The sequence below is a fragment of the Rhamphochromis longiceps genome, linkage group LG4 (assembly GCF_057381845.1).
Source record: "Rhamphochromis longiceps isolate RC_006_pf linkage group LG4, R_longiceps_female_GT1.1, whole genome shotgun sequence".
NCBI classification, from domain to species: domain Eukaryota; kingdom Metazoa; phylum Chordata; class Actinopteri; order Cichliformes; family Cichlidae; genus Rhamphochromis; species Rhamphochromis longiceps.
The window spans coordinates 3096798-3124717 of NC_140560.1; the positions used below are offsets into that span (position 1 = coordinate 3096798).

Genomic DNA, 27920 nt, shown 5'->3' on the forward strand with positions numbered 1-27920 from the left:
CAACTTCTACATGATGTCCCAGGGACAACATTTACGCGATGTCCCAGGGACAACATTTACACAATGTCCCAGGGACAACATTTACGCGATGTCCCAGGGACAACATTTACGCGATGCCCCTGGGACAAATTTGTAAATTTCTGGATTACTGTTAATCTCCATAGAATCAAGAACTCATGTCCAGTTTCACAGCTATGGACCAGTTAATTATGTTTCCAGGTGATAGTTTGATTCATAGATTCAGCACACAACCATAAGTCTAGGCCTTTTAGTCCAGATTCTCTTCACTTATGTTTGTAAAATGATCAGGGAAGCTACTGCAATTTTGCCTGACCCAACCCCCGGGCCACGAAACACCCAAAAAGTTGGGGAACGCTGGTCTAGAGAACACTGGTTAGCTAATGCTGTCGTCAAGTAGCCTATCGCTAGCAAACAAACAGCAAGCCAAGTGAGGAACATATGTATAATGCTTACCGTTTATTAAAGGAAAGTATCCTAAATTGACTTCAAATTCGGCGGACAGGCGAATTGACTTCTGTGACCTGTGGCTGCTTCTCCACCTGTGGCTGCTTCACCACCCGTGGCTGCAGCGCCGCCTCCTGCAGTACCACCACCTGCAGCGCTACCACCTGCTACTGCCACGCCTCACCCTGAGGACGCAGCCTCGCCTGGCCCGGCTTCATCCTCGCCTGGCCCGGTTTCATCCACGCCTGGCCCGGTTTCATCCACGCCTGGCCCGGTTTCATCCACGCCTGGCCCAGCTTCATCCTCGCCTGGTCCAGCTTCAGCTTCATCCTCGCCTGGCCCGGCTTCAGCTACAGCTTCGTCCTCGCCCGGCCCAGCTTCACCCTCGTCTGGTCCAGCCTTCGTGTCTGCGTCCTCATCTGGTCCAGCCTTCGTGTCTGCGTCCTCGTCTGGTCCAGCCTTCGTGTCTGCGTCTTCGTCTGGTCCAGCCTTCGTGTCTGCATCTTCATCTGGTCCAGCCTTCGTGTCTGCATCTTCGTCTGGTCCAGCCCTCGTGTCTGCATGTTCGTCTGGTCCAGCCTTCGTGTCTGCATCTTCGCCTGCAGCAGCGTCTTCAGCATCCGCACCATCGCCTGCAGCAGCGTCTTCAGCATCCGCACCATCGCCTGCAGCAGCGTCTTCAGCATCCGCATCATCGCCTGCAGCAGCGTCTTCAGCATCTTCGCCCGCTGCGGCCCCGGCTTCCGTGCCTTCAGCCTCGCCTGGCCCAGCCTCGTTTGGGTCTGGAGCTAAACGGCCGTTTTCTAGACCGCTGGCTAGGCTACTGGCCGGGCGCCGTCGCCTGACTGGCCGCCGTTGCCTTCCGCACGGCCGGCCCCCGGACCGCCATTGCCTGAGCGGCCGCCGTTGCCTTCCGCACGGCCGGCCCCCGGACCGTCATTGCCTGAGCGGCCGCCGTTGCCTTCCGCACGGCCGGCCCCCGGACCGCCATTGCCTGAGCGGCCGCCGTTGCCTTCCGCACGGCCGGCCCCCGGACCCTCTTCGCCTGAGTGGTCGCCGTTGCCTTCTGCACGGCCGGCCCCCAGACCCTCTTCGCCTTTTTTTTTTTTTTTTTTTTTTTGGGACTCTGGGGCCTCCATCTTTGGTCATGGCCCAGTCCCTCCGTCCTGCGCCCCCTGCCGCCCGCCCGGATCTGGTGGTGTGTTTCTGTGGCTGTCGGGGGCCAGCCCTTGAGGGGGGGGGGGGGGTACTGTCATGGTCCTGCGACCATGACTCGGTGACTTTGTGTTTGTGTTCTTTATTGTTATTATTCTCTTTATTATTCATGGGCTGTTTTGGGATGGTTTGTGTTTTGGGATTTTAGGTACTGGGTTCTGAGTTTGTGCTCCCTCTATTGGTCCCTGGTGTCAGTGTTCCCCTGTCTCGTCAGGTTAACCAGGTCCAGCTGTGTCTCCCACCTGTGTGTGATTTCCCAGTGTCTCTGTGTACCGGGACAAACTGTGTGAAGTGCGAAGAGTGGACCCAGGTGCGGACATACTAAAACTCAACTTTAACTGAAGATGAGCTGTTTATTAAGGCAGACAAAATGGTACAAAAATAAAATGGCCAACAAAATGCAAAACTAAACAATAACCTAAACTGGGTAAACTAGAAAGGTGAAATGAACCATGAAAAACCCTGGTGAATAGAAAAACAAACAAGAAAGACTCTGAACATGGCAATGTCATATGGAAACCCGAAAGCATGACATGGCGTGGAAAAACCACAGACGGTCCACCAAGGAATAGCTGAAAACACACAGACTAAATACACAGGAGGTGATCAGGGGAAGTGACAACACATGGGGAAACAGCTGACACACATGAACATAACGACGTCACGGGGGAGGAGTAAAACTAAACACACTGAACGTAGAACACAGGACCTCTTCAAAATAAAACAGGAAACATAATGAGACACAGACGTGACAACATGAACTTGACAACATAAGACACACAGACATGAAACACATGAGAGGCAAGGGAGACTTAAACATAGAGGAGAAGACACAAAGGAAATCTAAGAAACAATGAACTACAGCAACAACCTGGGCATGACAGGAAAGAACTTAGGTAACTTAAAGAACTTAAATATAAGACAAAAAACATCAAAATATATATACACTCAAAACGCTGAGCCAAATGGCCCAGGATCGTGACATATACTCTGGAATCAAAAGTATTATAAGGCTACAATTTAGTATTTAAGTGACTAAAAGAGTGAGGAAAAGAGGTAACTTCATAATTTGATAACTTTATAAATTTGAGAGATTTGTCATACGCATATGATTTGAAAAAAGACAGCTTCTTTTTCACATAGTTCTCAAAAAAAGACCTGATCTCATAGCAGAAATGGCCTGGAATATTGATATAATCAAATCAATTGTCCCTTAGCCTAAGGCCAGTCTGTCCACCAAACTTCAAGAAATCCATTTCTGCTGGCAGACAGACTAGCATGGAAGAAAGCATAACCTCTTTCACAAGGGAGATAAACCCTCAACTGTGAATCAAACAAAGGCATTTATATCAGTATCTGACACCGCAGTATATGAAACGTCATATATATTACATAAAACACATCAGCCTCTATTAAACTACATGAATCAACATGATAGCCCTCTTCCTTGTGTGTGTGTGTGTGTGTGTGTGTGTGTGTGTGTGTGTGTGTGTGTGTGTGTGTGTGTGTGTGTGTGTGTGTCTGTCTTCATTACATTTTGAGAACACTTACAGCACACTCCAACTCTGTAAATTAAAGAAAGAAAGAGAACCCTGTCAAATTGTCAGGGTTCTCCCCACAATACCAACCAAAGTTTTGTGCTTTAGTGTGCTTAGGAACGTTAATACAGTATTTACACTTGGTGGTGTAAAATGGTTAAGTGATGACGTGACGAATCCTACTTCCGGGCCTAAAGTAGTCTGCGTTTAATATGGCTTTTGTGTTGTTAACATGTTTAATGTTATGTATTTTCTTCTATTTAATCTCAAAAAGCTCCTAAAACAGTCAGTGATCACTGTTGACCTCCCTCGGCTTTTATTACCGCTAATCATTTATTTAAGGTCAGTTTTTAAAACCTTAGGATGTAACTACAGCCCAGCCCATGCAGCAGTATATGAATGACTAACCTCGTATTGTGGATGGATTATCTCAGTTGTTCTCCTGGCTGAAGTTTGGTCCTTTTACAGCATCCTGCCATGCGATTACATTTGTTCCTGACCACCGAGAACACTCACGGTAACTTTTATCGAGTGGAAAAAAAGTTAGCTTGTTTATATTATGCTAACATAGCTGTGTCGCTAGCGGTCACGTAGCACATCATTATATACCAGCTAGCCCAACTTCAGTAACCCTACAAACGTCACTGCTGTTTAGTTTTCTGTCTTCATTTATGCTGGAAGTGATAGCAGAGCTGTACGTTTTAATTTGTTTCCAAAACCCCGCAGTCAGGACATGCTATATTGTATTTAGATAGAAGCTAGCGAGCTAACTCCCTGCTAACTTCTAACTCCGTTAAATGTCATAAATTCCGTTTTCATGGATGCCTGGATGTTAAACTCAATTGTTACACCTGGTAGAGCAGAACGCTGATCATTTTATTAAAGATGAAAGACTTTAGACTGTTTTTCAACTCTCAGTAATGCCATAGTGATCGTTTGATATATGGACCTGCAGCGGAGTTTAGGCCCAGACACGGCTAGTGACGTCAGACTGAACAACCGCATAGCATTGTATAAGTTGCAAACACACACTAAGCTAAAACGCACACATTGAAGCAGCAAACATCACTGGAGGCTCTTAGATTAGTTGCTGATAGTAAGTTTCTTAAACAAATAAGAAGATAGGTGTCACATTGAAAAATGCCTGAGGATCTTAAATTCAATACTATTAACAGATAAAATATGTTTTAGTCCTAAACTTATGCTAGTAATGCATCAATAACCGGCTTTTTCTGTCTGCCTGTGTATGCTGGAGATCCAAATGCTAAGCTAATTACTTAGCCATGCTTTTCACATCTGTATTTATTAGCTGCTAAGCTAAAGTAATATAAAACAATGTTCCAAATAGTCAATATATATAAGAAGACGTACTGGACTTGAGTAACTCAGATTTAAGTTTTCACATTCACGCTTGAACGATTACATTTATTTGTAATTTTGATTTTCTTCTGCTTAACTGAAATCTGTTGATGGTTGCAGGGTAGGCAGCTTATTCCAGATGTACTTTTCCCCAGCAACATTTTGCAGTTTTTTCCAGAAGATTTGATTTGTTCCCAGTGATGGGAATAACGGCGTTACAGGTAATGGCTTTAGTAATGGCGGTACTTTTTTCAGTAACGAGTAATGTAACTAATTATTATTGCAATCGTTACAACGCCATTACCATTACGAACAAAAAATGCGGTCGCGTAACTATTTTTCAACAAACAGACGGTTGAAGCTGTGTTCAGCTTACCGCATCTTATATCAGTTGCTGTAGCAAGTAGCTGTAAGTAATCTGGGAGCTGCAGCTTTAAGCAGCTGTGCGCTCCCGCAGACAGCAATCGCTGTCTGACAGACGATCACTTTTTGGCACAACACCTGCAGCTAGGGGCCAAAATGAGTGCTGCTGTTTAACTGAGGAAGAATAAAGTAGTCGTGGTAACCCAATCACATGACCACTTTAAGATGACAGGGCAACAAGGTGATATATGCCAGTTTTTACAGTACATTGTGTTGATAGGCCACGTAAAACCAGAGTTATGATGAACAATATATACGCGTGTTTTTTCCTGAATAGTTTCGTCACGTTTACTGTCTAAGGACAGCAGCGAGCACTCTCTGCTTATGAGCAAAAAAAATAAAACAAAACAAAAAACGTGTGTGGGAAAATGCACCATGTCGACCAATCAAAAAATAATATGGCGACATGACATTTGGCTGTTTAGGAAGAGGGGGAAGATTTAGGAGTGACGGCGAGAGAGAGAGAGCGCGAGTTTTGAGATGTGAGAGATTTGTGACGTTTAGCGTGTTTGGAGTGTGTAGTTAATGTGTTGTCTTGTGTAGTTAGTGTGTAGAGTTGTGGATAGTTTTGTGTTGTGTCAGAACAATGAGGCGACTGCTGTCTCCAGGTAGAAACAGGAGTGATACACCTGCTGCTGTCAGACCTGCAGGTATCAGGCTGTGATGTTCTCCTTTATAGTGGACAGAAATTATGTTTTAGGAGTGGCACAAATATTTGTGTGGCATCTTATTGAATGCAGAACAGCTGATGGTTATGTAAATAGATGTGGTTATTAAAAAAAGGGTAAAAGGTAATTGGCTGCAAATAACTTTGTTGTTTGCAAAACTTGTGCATATGATTTTAAACTTTAAAACATTTAAAGTTATGAAATATGATTCATTAAACATGTTTGTGGTTGTTACAGTAAAAAAATTACTTTTTCTACTCTGATTTCATGTTTTTTGTCTGATTTTAGATCAGTTGTGTTAATACAGTATGTCAACATGAAAACATAACTGTAAATTCAGACACGTGAGGTTGTGCTGGAAAGGCAGCTTAGTTGGCAGCTTAGTGTCTCACCTTTCTACTTCTGTTTCTTCCCGTCTAACGGTTCCTTGTCCAGTGCTTTCTGGACTTCCAACAGTTCCTTCACTGTATTTTCAAGTCAGGATAACTGCTGGATTCTCTCAAAGAAAAGATCTTTGCACACATAAGGAGACGTGCTCAGAAGATGTTGGCTGTCTTTGGATCTACCTTTACACGTGAACAAACATTCTTACTTATAAAATTTCACAAGTCCAGGTACAGATCCTCTCTCTTGGCGATGATCACCTGTCCAGTGTCCATTGTATTTCGACCTCTTGTTGCACTTATTCAAGCCTAAAACAGGCAAGTATTTCTTCACTTAACAAGAAAAAAATAACTGAAAAATACCAGATAAACTAAAAAACTAAATGCAAAGTTGCAACAGCACTTCAAATCTTTAACATTTTGCCAGAACATGCACATTTTGTTTACAGGTCTCTGGACGTAGCGTTTTCAGTGGCAGAAACGTCCAGATGAACAGAATCAACTTTTGGAGATTTACTTACCTTGATTATTGAGAATGCATCAAGACATTTTGTTTACAGTTGTTTTTCTGGATTTGATTAAATAGTGATAAAATGTTTGCATTTTTACAATGCCTGTCTCATATTTTCATTCCCTACAGCATCCACTCTTACCATTGGCAGCTTTATATAATAATAATTTATGTATTATGGAGATAAAAGTAATATTATACGAAACTGAGTTCAGCTTATTGGTGCAGCACTCTACAAGAGTCCCAGGAGCACCTCGGGAAAATTAATTGCCTGCCTTTGGTTTGAATGGTACATAGAGATGTAGCCTAAAGTCCAGTTATATCGAGCATGACGCTGAATCATGCTGGTTCAGCACCTATGATGCAGTTATATAACAGAAACCCAAGTCTCAAAATTATGACTTCTTACTGCTAGTTCAGCTCTTAACCTGCTGAGTTATTCAGCCACTGAGAAAATATGATGATATTATGGACTAGAGCTACAGTTTGTAGTTCATAGACTCACCAAAAAAAAGCAAATAAGCTCATCATGTGACACACAGTGACACCAATTTAATTTACAAGTGGATGAACATAAATAAGATTAACATGTTTCTTACATTTAATAATAATAAGTCTTTGTACACCAAACAGATGTACCGCGTTGTGATCATACAAATAGTCAATATAATTGTTGACTGTGGGAGAAAAAAACAAACATAATTATAAATCAATAAGACTAACAGAGATGACAGAGGAGACATGACACTCAAATATCCCTAATAGAACTACTGGGGATTGTTTCACATCAGCAAAGATGGTGGTACAGTGGAAATAAAAGTTTCAGGGAAAAACATGTTTTAACTTTTTGACATTCAGCTGGTCATTAATAACTCATCTAAAGTTAGGATTCAGGTCTGGTTAACCTTCTCAGGTCTGAGCTATTATAGGTGGTAACACTAACCCTGTATTTAGGGCTGCCACGATTGGTCGACTAGTCACGATTACATCGACTATCAAACTCGTCGACGACTGATTTAATAGTCGACGCGTCGTTTGAAGCTTTGTAAGATCCCAAAAGACGCAGGAATAAGTAGCAGGATTTAAGAGTGTAATAACGGACTGAAACAGAAGATGGCAGCACTGCATGTACAAGGATGCCAGCTGCCGTTAAACCCCGAAGAAGAAGAAGAAGCTGTGTCCCAGAATTCATAGTGCGGCCCACCTCAGTTTCCAACAATGGCGGCAGCTAGCTAGTTTTAATATTACTCTTATTATTCTTTCTGGGTCACAAAATAAACGTTTAACATATTTTCAGGCAAGAATGTAGCTGTGTAAACCTCAAATATCTGCTCAGTTTATCAGGACACCACATATTTTCAAAAGCGCTCCGACGTTTTCGGAGACGTCTGTTACCCACTAGCTCGATAGCGAGCCGGGGGGCTAGGCTAACTAGAGCCGTGAGAACACCGCACTCCCGGCAAATCGTTTTCAAACCCACCGCCGTCTTTCGCTACTCAGGTTAAACATGATATATAAGTCACTTAGATAACTTAACAATGTTATTGTTTGGCTTTTTTCAGTGTTTTATTTGTTCCTGAGTAAATCGGTTTGTCTGAGATTAAAGTTATAGTTTTTACACAGCTGAATAAACGTCAAGCAGACAGCTGATTATCAGAAGTGTGAGATGCTCCAGAATTTACTCCGGTGTCCTGTTATATTTTAGATAGCAAGGAGTTTATTAAACTTCACCGAAAGAATCTGCAAACTTCATTAAAATTCAATAAACTCTCATCTTGTCTTTATTTTTAGTTAGCACAAACACTTAAAGCTGTAAGCTAATGATAGTTATATAAGAGCAGATGCTGCTGGTGCAATAAGCTGTACGTTTTACGTCCAATGGATGATGATCTGATTAGTCGACTATCAAAATAATCGTTTGTGGCAGCCCTAACTGTATTGTAAAGATAGGAAAATGGAATTTTTAGGAAAACCAATCCAAAAGATTTTTGACAAGGTTCCTGGAAGTATTCCATGATGGCTCCTGAGTGAAAGTATTGCTGTGTCCAAATTCAAGACCTGCATCCTTCGAAGGACCCGGCCTTCACGGTCAACATAGGCCGGGTCCTTCGAAGACCCAGAAGGCTGGAAGTGCGAGGCTGTGAAATGGGACGGTCTAGCCTTCAGATTTGTGTCACCGCTGTCTCAGTGGAGTTTAATAAAATCAGCCGTCTGCTCCTTGCTCCCTAAAATATAACAGGACACTGGAGTAAATTCTCCAGCATCTCACACTTCTGATAATCAGCTGTCTGCTTGACATTTATTCAGCTGTGTAAAAACTATAACTTTAATCTCAGCCAAACAGATTTACTCAGGAACAAATAAAACACTGAAAAAAGCCAAATAATAACATTTTTAAGTTGTCTAAGTGACTTATGTATCATGTTTAACCTGAGTAGTGTAAAACCGCGGGGTCTGAAAACGATGTGCCGGGAGTTTCCGCCTGCTCTAGTGAGCCTTGAACCCCGGCTAGCTATCGAGCTGGTGGGTAACAGACGTCTCCGAAAACGTCGGAGCGCTTTTGCAAATATGCAATGTCTTGATAAATCGAGCAGATATTTGAGGTTTACACAGCTACATTCTCCCTGAAAATATGTTAAAAGTTTATTTTGTGACCCAGAAAGAGGAATATTAAAACTAAGTAGCTGCCTCCGTTGATGGAAACTGGAATTGGCTGCACTATGAATTCTGGGACAGGTTGGGCATCGAAGGATACAACTGACCCATCCTTCAAATCTGGGGAAATGAAGGACGCATTTGTCGGACGCATTTGTCGGAGTCTTTGAATTTGGGCAGCTTTCGTCGCCTGGCTGTGATGTCATCGGTCTACAAATGCGGCCTCTGAATTTGGACACAGCTTATTTGGACTTTGGCTGAAGTCTATGCGAGCGGACTCTGGATATAAAAATCTAGCCCAAAAGTCTAACTGAATTAGCATCACTCATTTTTAGACAAAATAAAAGACTTAGTGTATTTTCATTGTGCATAGATTTTTTTGGGTGAAACAAACCGGCTATGTAATAATGCACAGGCTAAAACTGGACTATGTGTTTTAGCCTGTGCATTATTGCATGAACTATTCCATGTACTGATGAAATGCCATTCACAATATTTTTGCCCAGTATATGAAGTTCATGTGGAGGTTTTCTTATACATAAATTACATAAAGAATTAAAACTACTTGTGCTAGAATTGGTCTAAGCATAAGCATTAATATGCCTTTTTTAATTTATGCCTAAAATATTTTTTATTAATAAATGTCAACATTCTCAATTTGTGGTACAGTACCACATTGTAATGAAAAGAAATTGAGGTTTGTTTGATTGTTTCCTCTTTTTTGCTTGCAGTGGGTGCATCCATTTGTTTTTTGCCATCACAAAGTGGTTGTGGAGTGGTGCACGGTGAGCGTGTGCATGCGACGAGCTTGTGCGTGAGACTGTGTGCGTATGAGGCTGCGTACAGCGTGTCTGTATCTGGCAGACATCAGGTTGTACAATAAAGGATTGACGGCGGCACTGAGGTAGAAGAGCACGGAGGACACAAGATTAAAATACTGAGACAGATAATATAAAAAGTACAAGTGTGTATCAGGGGGTGCGTATGTGTCGCTGAAGACTGTGTCATTGTAGGTGTGGTCATAGTGCAGCTCTGTAGATGCTGCAGAATAGGCAGTTGTGGGGATGGGAGGCGCTGTTTCAGGTTTGTCATGTTGGGACTTTACGGTAATTGATAGCTTACTTTGCAGGCTGTGTGTGATTGTGTTTGTGCTTCTTTGCAGTTGGTTATGTGTGTTTCTGTTGTCTGGTTGTGTATTAATAACATGAGCCAAAACATTTTTATTTTGAGTGTGTCCATTATGTATGTCGGTCTTTTCATGTCGCCCTTTTGTGTGTGACATGATATGAGAGTGCAAGGACAGTGTTTCAGTGTTTATGTCCAGGTCTAAGTGGCTAGGTGGGTTAGTAACAGTGGGTATGGTGACATCTTTTCTGTCCATGCTGACATGCGTGATAGTGTCTGACTGGGAGTTAGTGTCCAGGTAAGTTTCCTGTCTCTCAGTCCCAGTGCCCAGAGAAAGAGAAAATATGGTTCGACCAACATGGAACGGCAGCCAACACAAGACGAACGCCAAGACGATCACTCCTGAAGAAAAAAAGATGAGAACATTAAGTCAGAACCGCCAACGTTCCAGATCGAGTCCTGACCAATCACGGCACGTACTACATGGACTACAGTATGCAAACGTCTTTGCCCACCCCTCAGTTTTTTTATATGTTGTTTTAAAAAATGGAAAATAGGCACAGCCATTAATGTAACCATGTACAAACATACATGGAAATACAGGTCGAATGAGCGTCTGAGTCAGTATTAGGTATGACTGCCTTTATGAACTCTCTCAGGCAGCTTTCGTCTAATTTCTTGAAGCAGTCTTCAGGAGTAGTTCTCCAGGCTTTTTGAATGCTCATCTTTGGATGTTTGTGACCCTTTGGTTCCATTCTGTATCAAGCTGTTTCTATACGGCTCCATGACGGACAGGCTTCCAAGAACGAACTAACCCATCAACAACTCTACCAACGTAAATAAAACAAAAAACAAAACTGCTTGAATATCCCCCCCAAAACAAAAAACATGTCTTTCACCTGGCCGCCATACTGGTGAGAATTTAAAAGAATTTGAAATTGTGTGTGTGTGTGTGTGCTTACATATCTTTGTGGGGACCAAAAATTGGAAGTTTACTATGCTTGTGGGAACCAACAGCCTTTATGGGGATAAAATCCACGTCCCCACAAGTTTGAAGGTATTTTTGAGGCTCAAAATATGGTTTTAGTGTCAGGGTTACTATTAGGTTATGGTTAGGTTTAGGCATAGTGTGTGTGTGTGCTTCCTCACCCAGCATTTTGACAGTGTTCCTGTGACTCTGGTCTCTACGGCTGCTTTTTGGGCGGAGCCACAGTGTGCGCCCAATCAGACTATATACCACTCCCAGAATGCAGAGAGGTACCAAGAAATACAAATTGGAGAGAATCATCATGGCTGACAACAGGCCAGAGGAGATGGCAAAATGTGTACAGCGGCACTCTCTCTTGTCAGTCTCTCCCTCACGGCCTTCATTGGAGCTTCCGTCCATTCCTCCTCCCTCGTCTTCCTTTTTGTTTTGCTGCTCTCCCTCTAATCCCATCTTTCCGTCTCCCTCCCTTCCATGTTCAACTGTATGTTTTTCAAGTTTCATTTCACCTTTGTCTTCCGGTGGCCTGTTATCTACTTCTGCTGTTTCTGTCTCCACTTTTTCTCCGATCCATTTCAGTTCACCAGCTCGTTCCTCCCAACTCTTTGTCTCTTTTTCACCCCACTTTATTCCCTCTGGGCCTCCATCCATGTGTCTGCTTTCTTTTTCTCCTCCACCCATCATAAACCCTCCCTGATCTCCTTCCCTGCCTGTCCACCCCCCGTCTTCTTTCCATTGGATGAGCCCGAGGTCTTCTCGTCCAACGTCCTCCACTCCAACCATGACCAGCACTGGTGCGGCACTCACAGCCGCACTCAGCCAGAGGCAGCCTATGATGGCCCGGGTTCTGCGCCGTGTCACTACTGTCTTGGCTGTGATCGGCCAGCAGACTGCCAGGTATCTCTCCAGGGAGAGGAAGGTGATGTGGAGGATGGTGCAGAAGGTGCAGCACTCTGAGAGGAACATAGTCAGCTTACAGGCAAGGTCTCCCAGGGGCCAGGGCCGGGGCCTCCAGAGCTTGGAGAGACAGAACAATTATTTTCCTCTGATTGCATTTTATACCTTTTTTAACCTGTAAAGAATATGTGAGCAGTGCATAGCATGTCAACAGACTCAGATAAGAACAAGTATTTAATATTAACTCAGCTGCTTAGTTTAAATGAACATTCTGAAAACTACTTTATTATAAGAAAATCATAATTTTCTACTTATCAAGACAAAAGGTATCGTTTTTTAGTCAGTGCCCACCTAACCAGAGCGAACCCCCACAGGCACACGAGAGCATGCAAACTCCACACACAACTGCCCCACTGTGACCAGATCATCCTCACTGAACTGAGCTTTTAGCTCCTTTAATGCCACATCCTGTCGGCCCATCTGTTGATTGACTGTATGCTTCAGATGACTATTTTAAAGATGTCTTCTCTTTATGAAATTATACAGAGTGCTGCCTTCCTCCCCTCACCCCAACCAGTCACAGTAGATGGCCTCTCCTCCCTGAGCCAGCTCCTGCAGGAGGTTTCTTTCCTGTTATAAGGGAGTTTTTCCTTCCTACTAGCACCAAAATTGTGTGCTCATAGAGGGTTGTCTGATTTTTAGGGTTGTCTCCATTTTCTCCACTGTAGGATCTTTACATTACAATATAAAGCACCTTGAGGCACCTGTTGCTGTGATTTGGGGCTATATAAGTACAAATAAACTGTTGGAAATTCAGTGCTCAGCTCAGTCTGAAGCCTGTCTTTGAGTTTGTACGTACACAGACCTCGTTATGTAAACCATGTTTTACTGAGCGTCTGCCATTCTGACAATATATATGAAAGAAAAATTAAAAACTTATTAGGGCTCTTTATTATTGTGGCAACATATGGGTTAGTTGTAACGTTTGTTCTTCAAGCTCTTGGCGTCTTACAGAATCAAAGGCCAGATCTGTCTTTGCTTGTGTTAATTAAGTTACGCTGCACAAGGAATATGATAAAAACCCATGCAACTAACAAAAATATGACTTGTTATTTATCCACATACTTAAAGTGATTGTGCCAAGCCTGCGATAGAAGAGTGATTTAAGATTTCTCTAAGTGTGACACAAGCTTTCAATGTAACAAGATTTAATTTAGAGGCAGGGGTCCCCCTGAGGGGAAGGCAACAATAACATCTTTAAACAATTACTAGAAAACACAAACAGGAAGCGAATCTATTGTGCCTGCTTTGTTCACCCAATGGAGTGATTTTCTGTGACTCGACTAAACCTAACTAACATCATGATCTGATTGCTTAGTGCCACAACGTGGCTGTAGGTCTGGTGTTCAGGCCAAAGTAAAGCAAGCATGCATTACAAAATATGCACTGTGTCAGTAGATACCTTATATAAATCCAGAGGCAGCAGCAGGAGTATCAGCAGATCACTAACAGCCATGCTGCTCAGGTAGAGGTAGGTGGAGGTTCTCATGTGTGGACGCAGCCAAACCACCAGAATTGTTAGTATATTTCCCAGGAGGCCAAATAACATCAGGGGGATGTAAATCACAGTCACGCACACTGCAAGAAGAAATAATTATCTGTTTTTATCAGATCTCAATTTGATCTGTTTCCATCTATCTTCCTCATATACATAACACACACACACACACACATATATGTACATATATACAGGGCTGCACATACGTGGTCCGCAGGTGTGCATGCGCTGTCAAAATAAAAAACGTGCACCAGATAAGAAGTTGTCCGCTAGAGTGGGATTTTCATGGCACCACCTCTCTGTGCGTTCATCATTTGTTTGAAGCCAGCTCACCTCCTGCAACCACTTTTCCGAGAATACGTGCTTCTTTTGTGGTTCGGACTCCTGACATTTGTTTGGAGGTGGAGGAAAACCAAAGTAATTGCTTAAAGGAGCTTCTTCGACATCTTTAAGAGTTCTAAACAAACTCTGTCCTCCTCCAGAAAATCTTATGTACGCAAACGCGCGTCGCAATTTCTTATGTGGTGCGCGTCTTTTATTTTGACAGCGCATGCGCACCTGCGGACCACTTATGTGCAGCCCTGTATATATGTATATATATGCGTGTGTGTGTGTGTGTGTGTGTATTTTTTTTACATATTGTATAGATTTCTTTACAAATAATTCAATGAAACTATAGCCAGCAGCTGGTTAGCTTAGCTTAGCACCAACCATAGACTGTACATAAAGGTGGACATGCCTTTTCAGCACAGATAATAAAAAGGATCAACATTTCCAGATACTAGACAAAGAGTGTAGCTAGAATCATGTCCTCATATTACCACCGCTGCCTGCTTGATATAATGAGAAAACGACAAGGAGAATGCAGGGTGGATCTGCCTGGAAACACAGGCTTCACAGGCTAGCAACATGTGAAATACCTGGAAAGGCTTCTGACTCTAATAAGGACGTCATTAGAGTCAGACCTTTTATTTCTTAGAAGAGTTGCCCCCCTTTCCTTATCACTGACTGCATACAAGGAGAAAATAAAACCAGTCAATGATAAGGCCAGTGTTGCCAACTTAGCGACTTTTCACAACAAGCAGCGGTGCTGCCGTGGGCACCTCGCCCGTGCCAAAGTGCTCACGGGCGGAGGATAGTCCTCCCCCAGCAGGTGATTTTCACCCCTATGCGTCCAAACTGCAAATGAATCGCACATGAGCGAAGCCGCTGCTCCCGCACTGACTGTAACGCAGTCAGTTCTTCTTTTACTCTTATGCTGTTTTGTGGATCACAAGGTTTAAAACTACTAATAAACACACAAACACAAACAGAGTACCTCCACCAGAGCGCCTATTTCGGATCACAGCCGGTCCAAGCCCGGGTAAAGGAGCAGGGTTGGAATTGTGACATTAAAAAACAATAATTGCTAAAAGAAATTTAATTTGTAGTTCTAAATAAACTCTAACTGCATTTTTTACTCACTTTATGTCTCTTCCACGATGTTATTTTTCTCTCCTACAACATAGGTTACAATGACGTTAGCATGACCAATTGTGCAAATTAGGCGATGACATCGTTTAGCTTTAAGCCAATAGCGATTTTCCTTAATGAGGAGTTGGCAACACTGGCTAAGGTTGCAGTGTCCCTCAGACTGACATTCAGGTCAGGCCCCCTGCTTGTAAAGTCTGGATTTAAAACATCAGCTTGAGCTTTCAAAACACAACTTCAATAACCATGTGTGGTGTTTCTTGTTATATACACTTTTATATACGCTCTGGACACAAAAAGTGGAAATGGAGAGTGCTAGCTAATAAACAAAAAAAGAAGAAAAGAAAAGGAAACCCTATATGTCATAGGTGTCAAACTCTGGCCCGCGGGCCAAATTTGGCCTGCAGCCTAATTACATTTGGCCCATGAAGCCATACCAAATTACTATTAGAGCTGGCCTACTGGTATTACACAGCTAATATATATATTGTTTAGTATTAAGCTTTGCTTGTTGCATATTCAGTTTTTCAGCAAAACGTGTTTGAGTCCATAAGAAAAGATTCATTCTTAAATCTGGAGGAATAAATATATTTCAATAAATATTAACGTTAGCCCGCGACTTTGTTCCAGTTTTGACCTTTGGCCCACTGTGTGTTTGAGTTTGACACCCCTGCTATATGTTAAGATAAGCAAACGAGCCTCTGGCATTAGATTTCAGTGCCTTGTGCCATGTTTACATCAGATAAAGTTTACTACTGATATTGACAAATTTAACTAACAGGGACATGTAACCATGCAAGCTTGCACGAACATCTCACAACACAATCCACTGCTGATGAGTTGCTTAGATGTGAGTTGCACAACCCATGAAACCAATCCTTTTATTTAGCCTAAAACCACATGTACAGAGCAAATCAGGTTCCTGGAGTGAATCAAGCAGTACTCAGCATCACCCAGAAAACAGCATTATACACCCAAACTACTTTAACACCAATGGAACGTAAGAGAAAATATGACTTTGAAATATTCAGATACCACAATTTCCTTCAATCAACAATTTGTTCTTTTTCTTTCTAAAGAGAAAGATGCGCTGTAGCTGCAGGTTTTTATTTTTATTATTTTATTTCTAAGACTACTTTTACAACTGTGTTTACCCACCTAATTCAATCAGTCCAAACATAGGTTCCTCCCAGTGGCACTCTTGGTTGGAGCAGTCCTCCGGGAAGCCGGACGTAAGGCCGCAGTTTTTTTCTCCACAGCCACGGCCCCCGTCTACATCCATCAAATCCATGATGGGTGGGGTGCGAGGGGGGAAAGGGTGGGCATCGACAAGAAAAGTGACAGCAGGAAAAGCAGCGGAGTATGTCCCCCAGGTTACAGGGTGCAGAGGTGACGCACGCTGATGGATTTCCTATGGCGCTCGATAGCGGCCGACGCTGACAGCGATGTTCAGGGGAGAGAAACAGTCCAGTTGGAACGAAGAAAAAACACATTTAGACGGGTTTACAAGACAAAGTGTTGGTGATGTAAGTGAGTACAGTTAAATTAAAGGTTAACAACAACATTATAGAGTACACACCAGTGTTTACATCGGCCCTAGCTCCAAAGTCACAACTTTATAACATCAAGAAAACCAGTATACAAATATGGGGACATGCATATTCAACACTGACTGTAATGGTCCGTTTCTCCAAGCAATACTTTTGTTACCATGTGGAACAAATAATATCAATGAAAACAACAACAAAAACATACATATTTTTTGTATTAGCATTTTCAGATTGAAAAATTAGCCACATGCAAAAACACAGTTATAACCTAAAATACTCACTGACTGAGCCTCGGCGTGTCATGTATCGCTGCTGCGGACACACGTCTGCCTTGGCCGTGACTTACACACCTACCATCTCTCTCTCTCTCTCTTTCTTATACCTCTCTCTCTCATGTCTTACTGTGTACAGCACCCTGCGCACCACATACCTCTTTTACACTACGCCACCTGATGTTTCCTAAGATGCCACCGGCTGTTTCATGTCGTAATGAAATCAAACTTGTTTCAGGACACCTTGTTCTTGTTCAGATGTATCTTTGTAAACCTTTTCTCTGATGGCCGTTTCAGTCAGAAGAGGCTTTCTCGTACAACTCGTCCATTATGAGAAGTTCGTGTTCTTTTTCTAATTGTGCTGTCATGAATATTCGCATTCAGCACGTTAATCGAGGCCTGTGAGATAATAATAATAATAATAATAACTTTATTTATAAAGTGCTTTCAAACAAAGTGCTGTACAACTAAAGGGATAAATAAAATAAAAGTGATACATAGCAACACAGGTAAGAGACACAAGACAAGTTAAAAACAATAAAAATGTAAAAACTAAAAGCCACAGAATTAAGACATGTAGGATGAACAAATGTGTCTTCAACTTAGCTGTAAAAACCTCCACAGAGCAGCCTGCTGAATATCTTGAGGGAGGTTGTTCCACAGAAACAGGCACGAAAAGAAAAAGCTCTCCAACTGTCTTTGTTCAGGCTCTATGAACTTTTAGAAGGCCAGAGTCCTGAGATCGGAGAGCACGAGAACCTGACAAGGTAGCCAATGCAGAGATCTCAGCACAGGGGTAATGTGCTCAAATTTCCCAGTTCTTGTTAAAATGCGAGCAGCTGCATTTTGCACCATCTGTAGACCTCTAAAACTTTTCTTTGGTAGGCCAATAATCAATGCAGGAAGACACAAATGCATGGACAAGAACCTCTGCAGTGTCGCTTGACAGAACTTGTCTGATTCTGGCGATGTATCTCCTGGGTGTTTTGGAGTTTGTCCGAGTATTGCACAGTCTGAGCTTGGGGTGAATTTGATGAGATGTCCACACCTGGGACGATTGTGGCATTGTGTTAATACCTGAATGTTTCAAACCAGCAAACTGCCAAACGTTCTGCTTTTGTAGGTGCGCTCACAGTCGCTGATTATCAGTTAACCAGGTTCATTCTCTTGATTGTTACAGATACAGAACGGTTGTTCTTCGTTTGTGACAAACTTTATTTTTCTCGTGACTGTTTATAGTTCTGAAGTGGAAATTTAAAGCTCTAAAAGAAATAACTTTCTGAGTTTTAAAAAAACCTCTTGGATTGTTAGCTCAGCTTGGTCCCTAACAGGACAATACATTCATGTATTTTACTCAAAGATGTTGTCTAAGCATTTACTTCTGTCTCATAACTATGTACAAATCACTGTCCTTATTTGGAGCAGTTTTTAATTTGTACTTAAAGGTGGAGGCCATAAAACACGAAGACTCATGAACACAATGTATCACAATGGTCATAAGGTGATGTTTTCAAACTTGGCACAAATATTCTCATGGAAAATATCACTGTCATCTCATACAACAAGGTTTTCTCAAGAAGCATAATTAATTCATGAGCAATTATAACATTTTTCACATTTTGTTGATTTTGTTTGTGGGGATAGGTTAATTGAAAAATCTAAATTGCCCATGAGTATTAAAGTCTAATAATAAAAACATATGATTCCAGGAATAAAATGAAATGATATAATATAAATGAAAAACCAAAGAGATATATGTATGATCTTAACTGATATGCAAATTAGATTAGATTCAATTTATTGTCATCATTACAGTGAAATGGTGAATAGCAGAATGCAAAGTAACAGTATAATATCATATGAGAATGTTATGTTATGATTATCTTTGACCGAATCACAGCAGTGCTCATATTAAAAAACAGCATTCCCTCTCATGTGATATTGCTTAATTAACATTAATGATGTGCGCTTTAACAACTAGGCTTACAACTATAATATATACAGGGGTGGAAAAGTGACTATTACCTGCAGGGTAAACGTTAGCTAACCAGAAGGCAATAACAATGTAAACAAAAAACACCTGCTTAAAAGATGAATACAAATGAGGAATGGTGGGAAAGGTGGGAGTACTGTAATTACCTAATGTTACATTATTATTTTCCATAACAATTTAGCCCCCTCCACAATATTAACTGACGTTAAAACAGTTAACTAGCTATTTATTGATTAGCAATTAGCGAATCATGTAACATTAGCTTAATGCTAAAAATTTAGGTTACTATCACATTCAGACAAATAATTTCATGTAGGCTAACGTTACCTACCTCTGTCTTTTTCTCGTTTCTCCTCCTCTTCTTTTCTCTTTTTTCTTCCCTGGGCACCTGACAGTTTTGGCCGTTTTGACATCTTGTGTTGATTTTTTGATGTGGTGACGTCCAAAAGGAACCATGATACGGGAAGGGAGGGGGCGCACCGTGCGGGGAGGGGGGGGGCGTAATGTTGTAACAAATAATATTTCTATTAAATAAGCTTTACTTTGCATTTTAATTAACGTGGGATTATTTTTTGTATTTAGAAATAATAGTACCAACTTTTTTTTTTTTTTTCAACATTTGTGGCACTGGCGTGGCGCCCCCTGATGGACGGCGCCCTTAGCGTTTGCCTATACGGCCTATGCCACGGGCCGGCCCTGCTGGCAGGGCTAGGGGCCAGGACTCTCCTCTTCGGGTTTTTGGATCTGGATGTTTACGCCATTGCTCTGTCTGCAGTCTAAACCTAATCCTAACAGTAAACAGTAAGCGTTCTTATGTAGCGCTTTATATAACCTGCCTCATTCACTCATTTACAGAAGCACTTAAAAATCTCTGAACATGGAATGATAGATGTTCTCCAATTCATCAAAGAGCAACTTGTGTTTGAGTATCTTCCCCAAGGATACATTGGCATGCAGACTGGAGCAGCCAGGGTTTGAACCACCAGCCTTCCAGTTAGTAGATGACCTGCTCTACCTATTGGGTAGGAAGTCTTTGATATTTGCTAGAGTTATTTTTTTTTTTCGTCATCTGTTTGCAAAGACTTGTAAGAACAATTCAATGAGTATATAAAAAAATTAGGTCAGGGTTAGTCAGTGATGATGATTTATACCTCAGAGGGTTAACAGTTATCTGTGGGTGAAATGTGCATGTGTAAGGAGCTTGGTGACTTTGTTGGTGGTTTTGCCTAGAGCAAAAAACGCTTCTGGAAGGGATGAGCCATCTTATGAGCTTTTGAAGCTCATAGAGATAATTTGTTTTTAAAGGAAGTCGTATCATTGCTCAGGTCAGTTGCCGGCAGAATGGAAATGGGTTGTTTTTCTAGCTGTCAGACTTGGCGATGAAAACAATTGTTTCAGCCACACAGTACTTCTACAATAAAATGATGTCTATGATGTGTTCTTTTCTCGATAGACAAAAACTTGAAGCAGTTTACATAAATACAATTTTATATCAACTGACCATAAAATAGATAGCACAGTGGCACAACAAGAAGGTCCTGGCTTTGGCCTTTCCGTGCAGGGGTTTGCATGTTTGTGTGGTACTCTGGCTTCCGCTCACAGTCCAGACATGCAGTTATTGGGATTAGGTTAATTTGAAAATGGTGGTAGGTGTGAATGTGAGCATGAATAATCTCTCTGTGTTAGCCGTGTGACAAAGTGGTGACCTGTCCAGGGTCTTATGGCAGCTGGGATAGGCTCCTTGCCCCCCATGACCCTGACTTGGATAAGCAGAAGAGGATGGAATTAAAGTACATCTACATGATGCTCATAATGTCCTTAAAGGGACTTTCTTAATCCATCTATTCTCTTATGCTTATCCAAATCCCCCAAAGGAAGCATTGTTTTACCAGCAGGCATGTTTTCAGATGTCTGCTGCTGTATTTTTTAAAGCCCTGCCCCCATTTCTTCTGGGGGCGGGATTTCCTTTTCCCAGGTCACCATAGTAAATAAAAATGCTTCTCAGTGACTTGCCTGGTTAAATAATGAATTACATTAATGTGATGTACTATGTTTTTGTACAAATTGGTCTTGCACAGAAGTACAGCCCCGCTCTAGTTCAACTTCAGTTGATGTCTCTTCAACACAAAACAGATTTTTTGAACATTTTTGGATTATTTGATAGCTTTACTTCATTTTGAAGGTTTTTAGCTAGTTTGGAGATCAGAAATATACAAAAAGTAGCTTTTAAGTACCTTGTATTTTTCATTGATTATATGGTGATTTATGATACAGGGTTTCTTTGAGCATCAGGGATGTTGGCTAGTTGGTAATCCTGGATTCTCTATCCCTCGTTTCACTATACCCGGCTCGCAAACATTATCAGTGGGGTGTGTGATTATTGATCACACGATGAGTTTCTGTTGTTTATTTTGGTATAGATGTCGGTCTGTTAATTAGACTGAGCTCAATGTTTTGATTGTTTTTCCTGTCTTGCTTCTGTGGATCACCTGTGTTTCCTGGAGTCAGTCGGCCATCGGTCTAAATGAAGAGAGTATGACTGACTGGAGCACAAGAGCAGTGAGGCAAATTATAGGAGTGATTTTCTGTAGTCTGTGACACTTTATGAATATATGGATGAACAGTACCAATACTATAGTTACCCACAATCAAAAGGCATGGCAGCAGGAAGAAGGATTACCTTTGAGAAAAACAATCCAGACGAGTAAAAACTCATCATATGTATATCTCGAGATGATGTGCACCATGTCCTCAAAAAGTCTGAAGAAACTGGACAAGTGGAGGACAAAAGAAGAAGTGACGGGACTGAAAACCCATGTACAGCAGATGAACAGCATCTGGAAGTCATGTCCTCAAGAAACAGGAATAAACCAGCAAATAGTAAAGCACAGTTCTGTGCATTTGAACCTGTGGTGTTGTGCATTCATGTCAAAACTGATGGGATTATGAATTCAGAAAAGTACTATCAGAGTTTAATCCACCATGCAATACCATCTGAAAAGTGTCTGATTGGTTAAGCCTTAATTTTTTTCATCAGGGCAATGATCCCAAACACACTGCCAATGCAGAAAAAAAGACCTGGATAGAGGAACTATTCCTGAAGAAACAACAAGAAAGCTGCCTAAGAGAGTTCAGGCTGTGTTGGAGGATAAAGGGCCTCACACCAAATATTAACTAACTAAATTGCGCAAACTCGGTTTTTGCCTCATATACTGTATTTGCATGTTTGCTTAAATGGCTGCACTTATTTTATATTTTTCTTACAAAACATGAAGAGATGACTGGTGGCTCAAGAAGCAAAAAAAAAACTAAATAAATTACTGAGGAGGAGATTCTTTGGCAGGATTGAAAATCATGAAGCCAGCCAACCAGAAGGTGGCGCTATTCCGTCACAACACAGTCAAACTAAAAGCCTGTTTCTAAAAGACCCGGTGAAGAAGACCAGACGCTAAAGACGAGAACGGGAGGACGTGACTGTCTGAGCGAATGAAAATGGCTTTGAGGGCATGTTTGAGGACCAAGCCGGGTTTAACAGGTAGGTTTGAGAGTTTCGGGGGGAGAAAGTCCGAGTTTGTGCGTCTCTATTTCCTCAAAACACACCGAGCTCCTGCTGCCGACGGTGCGCTGCAGAAACTGGAGCAAAGGTCGCAGCGCTTGTCTCTTTATGTCGGTGTGTGCAACTCCACTCACCCACAACACGGGAGCTGAGAGCGAATACGAGGCTGAACGTGTAAAGAAGCGTGTGTTTGTTATGTGCTGCATGCCAGCTGTTAGCTTTAGCTGTCTGTCACAGAGGCTCCGGAAACAAAAGCTCATGAGAAACTGTTTTTCTGTTCATTAGCGAAAGAAAAAAATGTTTTCGTGCATCATTTCAACTTGGATCTCTTCAAACTATTAACACGACTGCACATTGATACGTATTATATCAAGTTCTATAATAAGTATGCTACATGGCTGTTTCCTGTCTTTTGAATGTGTGTGTTGCTGCTTTGTGACCGATGACTTTGAACTGAGCCAGTGTGCTGTGTTCCTGTGCAGGTCTTCTGTCCCAGCTCTCCTGCAGCGGTCATGCTGCTGCTCGCAGGGCTCCTGCGCTTGTTGCTCAGCGGAGCAGCAGCTCCACCTCACAGAAGATCAAAGTGGATTTTGACCAGAGCTCAGGTGAGCATTTTGCTAATACGACTGTGCAGGTGAAAGGATGCTTTGTAAATGAGACATGAAGTACAACTGTGAGTGAGTTGTTCTAAATATGTAGGGGAAGGTCATGTAAATACAGATGTGTGGAAAATTCAGCTGGCTCTGCCTGTAAGTCTCTTGTCCCACAGACATTAACTCCCCCTGTTTAACTCCAGCTGGCACATGAGGCAGTTCTCCAGCTGTAGCATGTTCAGCTCGGAGCTGAGCGAGCACCACGATCACCAGGAGGAGTTGGAGTCCGTCTGCTGGACTAGAAGAAGCCAAATTACATCAAGGGCAGCCACAACAGAAATACCTGTGACTCACCAAAGCTGCATTGTAATGAAATTAAATAAAAGTTATTGTCCAGCATAAAAGGAGCATTTTTAAAAGCTGAGGCGCGTAGCAAGCTTAGAGCAGCGTGATGGATAATGCAAACCCAGCAAAAAAGCAACTGTGTGAATATTTAAAACAACAGTTGATGCTCAAGGCTATTAACCAACCCAGGGAGGTGTAATACACTTCGATAAAATCTTCTTCTCCATCAGAAAAACAATGTTAGTATATTTATTATGCTATAATAAATATCATCTTATATATTACTCGCCTCCCAGTCTGACTGCGAGGAGACAGAGGGGGGAGGGGCAAAAAAACCTGGCAAATCAAATATGTGGATCTGGTGCTGCGATGACTGACTGAGCCCATAAAGTCATCAGGAAAGTGTTTACTGAGGCTAGGAGCTTCTCCCACACTTTTATAGGGCTGTGTCATTGATATTGATGTCCGCAGTGCCGTGTAGAGTGAAATCCAATAACGTGGGCGATTAAAGTAGAAAAGAATTTATCAGCGTGGTGGCCCCCAAAGCCCCTCCTCTCACCACATCCAGAGCAGAGCCAAGCCTCTGGGAGACCGCTGAGGTGAGTTTCTCACATCACTGTCAGTCCAATTAAAGCACCTTAGCGGGTGGATACACCCGTATGAATCAATATCCTCTCACCCCATTGACTTAATTAGTCGGATGCAAAGTGCAGCAGGCCGGCGATCGCTCAGGTTGTTTGTCTTTCCTCTCAGGGATCACTAATTTGAGTTTAATCCAGTGTGACCTCAGCTGCCATCATCAGCAGACACAAAGCATGCAAAATCTCCATCGCAGGTTTCCTGGCACAGCAATCACTGCAGCATTCAAGTGAATGATCATGGCCTCTGTCTCTGCAGGTGTGGCAGTGATGCACATGCAGAGTCCTCCTGTCAACAGTCTTAGTTTAGAGTTTCTCACTGATGTCTGCATTGCTCTTGAGAAGCTGGAGATGGACAAGAGCTGCAGAGGCCTCGTCGTCACCTCGGTACAGTTAAAGCAGCTTTGTGCAGATGGACTAACATCTGTGTTACAGTGAAGTCTTTCATGTTTACAGTTCCACAGCTGAAGTTTGAACATGCTAAGTATAATGACAGTTTATCCAGCGGGTTTAGCTTCTGGATGTGTTTTACCCTGAAATCCAGAGCCAGCCCAAGGTGTTCTCAGCCGGGCTGGACATCTTGGACATGTATGGGAAGAGTCCAGAGCACTGTGCGGAGTTCTGGAAAGCTGTGCAAGAGATGTGGCTCAAGTTCTATGGCTCCAACATGATCACTATAGCAGCAGTCAATGTACGTATAGAACAACGCAGCACCTACCTCCACACTGTCTGCACCTCACACAAGGACAGAGTGGTGCATTCTGGGGGGCAAACACACTGAAATAAGCTTGCGGGCTTCTCGTTACTCGTCACCCAGGGCTCCAGTCCTGCAGGAGGCTGCCTGCTGTCGATGACATGTGACTACAGAATAATGGCGGATAACCCTCGTTACAGCATCGGTCTCAATGAGACCAAGCTCGGCATTGTAGCACCTTTTTGGTAAGAAATTACACCAACACTAATTACAATAATAATTGATAGTACCAGCAGCAAGGTAGAAACACAGTTTACATGCATTAGTCTCATTTAAGCTCAGTGAATGCGAGAGGTTTGCAGTTAGCTTCTTCTTGCATGGTTCTCCTGCGCTGTAACGCCGCTGCTCATGTTGTGGAGATAAAAACAAAGAACTCATTTCAGTCTCACTGCGGTTCATCTTTTTGAATCGGGGTTTGTATAATTTTGTGCCAAAGCCCCTAAAACCAATACAACTTCTCAGTTTAAAAACTGTTTTATTAACATTTCACACCCATCTTTGTTTTGTCTTGTCACTGTAAAACTGCTCCTGCAGGTTTAAGGACACTATGGTAAACACAGTCGGACATCGGGCCACAGAGATGGCCCTACAGTTGGGGCTGCTCTACAGCCCTGCAGAGGCCTTGAAGATAGGATTGGTGGACCAGCTGGTGCATGAAGACCAGGTCCTCACTACAGCCACAGAGACCATGACCAAGTGGTTGGCTATTCCAGGTATACTAAACATCAGTTATACTTGTCATTTTTTCCACCTGTGGTGCTGCAACTTGGTCTGCACAATATGTTCATGTGTATGTCAGGTTATTGCTGCCAAAAAGATTCACCTGAGTCAAGATTTCTAATCTTGTTTCTATTCAAGATAAAGTAAAAAGTCTGACAGCTCTTTGGTCATTTGACCACATTTTGAAGTCAAGGTAAAAATGTCTCCGCCTGTCCTCTTCGCTGCTGTGCTGCTCATATGTGTCATAATCAACACAGGAGAACCTAGAACAAAGTTTAATCGGTCGTCCTATTATCTCAATGCTGCTGTGGGTTTTTTTCAGTCAAACAGATGTTAGATGGAAATGTGTGATCACCTCTGTAAAATCAGACGTTTTGGCACGTTGAGGTTTTGGAGTATTCAGGTGGTTAATTCCATGGTCTTCACAAGGTCGAACTACAACACTCTACAACAAACAAAACGAGCTACATGTCTGAGACTACAGGCTCAGTTAGCATGTTAGCACTTGTCAACATTTCAAGACCAGACAAGCATGACTCATTTGACACCAAAGCGGAAACGTTTGAACATAATGTTGCATGGTGCAGTCAGTGAGTCGATCATAAGCACGTCATGCATCTATCCAATATCGAAAGCTTTGCCCAAATTGTGCCACGATCCCTTCACAGCAGCCAACCTACAACAGACGTGCTGGAAATGAAAAGAATCGAGGTTTTGCAGTGGCCCCGTCAAAGTCCAGACGTCAGCTGGATTGAAATGCTGCGACCTTATGAAAGAATTCTCCCCAAACCTCAATGAGCTGGAGTCGCACTATAAAGACAAACGGGCCAAAACTCCTCCGACGATGTGAGACTGAAAGTCGTGCAGTCAATAACGACTTTATTGCTGTTCAAGGTAGTTCTGCAGTCTACTGCATCATGGGGAGTAAAACCAGGGTTCCTGCACACTATCAAAGACAAGGAAATGATGTTTTATTTAAAGTAGATTTATTTGTGTAGCTCAGGTGGTGGAGCAGGTCATCCACTGATCGGAAGGTTGGTGGCTCGACTCCTGGCTTCCCCTGGTCTATGTGCCAAATATCCTTGGGCAAGATACTAACCCCAAATTGCTCTGAATGTGTGTGAACATTAGCTATGAAGCACTTAGAAAGATGTGCTTGTGCGAATGGGTGATTGCACAAGTTGTGTAAAGTGCTTTGAGCGCTCAGATGAGTAGAAACGCGCTACATAAGAACCAGTCCATTTACCATTTGGGTAATATAATTGCAGGTAACATTTCCAAGGCAGGTAGGAAAAAAATGAGCTGCTATCAGTGTATGTTTGTTTTAAGGTGAGGTGGCACGAACCCGCATGTAGGGAGATGTAACCTCGTACCTCAGAAGTGTCGATATGGGTGTATTTCCATCTGTACAGCAGTATTTAGTACATCCTGGTACTTGGCAGGATGTGCAGGAGGCAGAGAAAGAGCATAAGCTTTCAGCACCTGTTAGAAATGTCACTTTCCCACATAAGAAATAAAAGGTGCTCCACAATAGTGCTGCAATTGAATATATTTTGCAATGAATTGAAGCCCATGTCAGTATTCATAGAAGAAATTGTATATGAATGCACAGCTTCCTTACATGTGCATTTGTTTCATTTGCAGATCACGCCAGACAGCTCACAAAGTCCATGATGAGGAAGCCAACCATAGACAAGCTGGCGGCTAACAGAGAGGCTGATGTCAATAACTTTGTCAAGTTCATCACCAAGGACTCTATTCAGAAGTCCCTGGGGATGTATCTGGAGATGCTTAAGAGAAGAAAGGCTTAGAGAGGGGAAACATGTTTGCACACTTTGTAGCACCAGCTACAGATGTGATCTGACATCAGGCAGTGAGCAGTCTACATGTTTGGGGGATAAAACCCAGCATTTACCCCTCAAGGTGTTAATAAAAACACTCGAGGTTAGGGTGTGACTTTTTGTTTTGGTTTGAAGAGCCGTACACTCGGGCAACCTGCCGAGCCTTCTCCATCACTCAGCATTACCTGCAGTATGCTTACGCGAGCAAACTGCTAATTGTTGCAAAAGAGTCTCACATATGAAGGACTAACAGCAAATCTGACCTTTAGTGCATCTAAATGTGGCAAAGCCTTTGTCATCTCTAACAAATGTTTGGTTTTTACTGTGAAATATCCAAATAAATGTCTGGATTCATACATTAAATGGATTAAAGCGTGTGGTTCTCATTCATTATCTCTGTAACTCA

At 42.4% G+C, this 27920-nt stretch overlaps 2 protein-coding genes across 2 annotated transcripts; one reads left to right on the forward strand and one right to left on the reverse strand.

Moving 5' to 3' along the window:
* Positions 1-9974: 9974 nt before the first annotated feature.
* On the reverse strand, positions 9975-16543 carry LOC146670811 (growth hormone secretagogue receptor type 1-like). The gene is made up of 5 exons (XM_085405064.1): positions 16411-16543; positions 13687-13862; positions 11492-12344; positions 10578-10744; positions 9975-10391 (listed from the first exon to the last, which is right to left on the reverse strand). The coding sequence occupies exons 1-5, from the start codon at positions 16541-16543 to the stop codon at positions 9975-9977; spliced, it is 1746 nt and encodes a 581-aa protein (XP_085261190.1).
* Positions 16544-22466: 5923 nt separating this feature from the next.
* Positions 22467-27886, forward strand: eci1 (enoyl-CoA delta isomerase 1). The gene is made up of 7 exons (XM_085402894.1): positions 22467-22602; positions 23106-23228; positions 24459-24586; positions 24744-24890; positions 25017-25138; positions 25488-25666; positions 27318-27886. The coding sequence occupies exons 1-7, from the start codon at positions 22554-22556 to the stop codon at positions 27482-27484; spliced, it is 915 nt and encodes a 304-aa protein (XP_085259020.1). The 5' UTR covers positions 22467-22553; the 3' UTR covers positions 27485-27886.
* Positions 27887-27920: the final 34 nt, after the last annotated feature.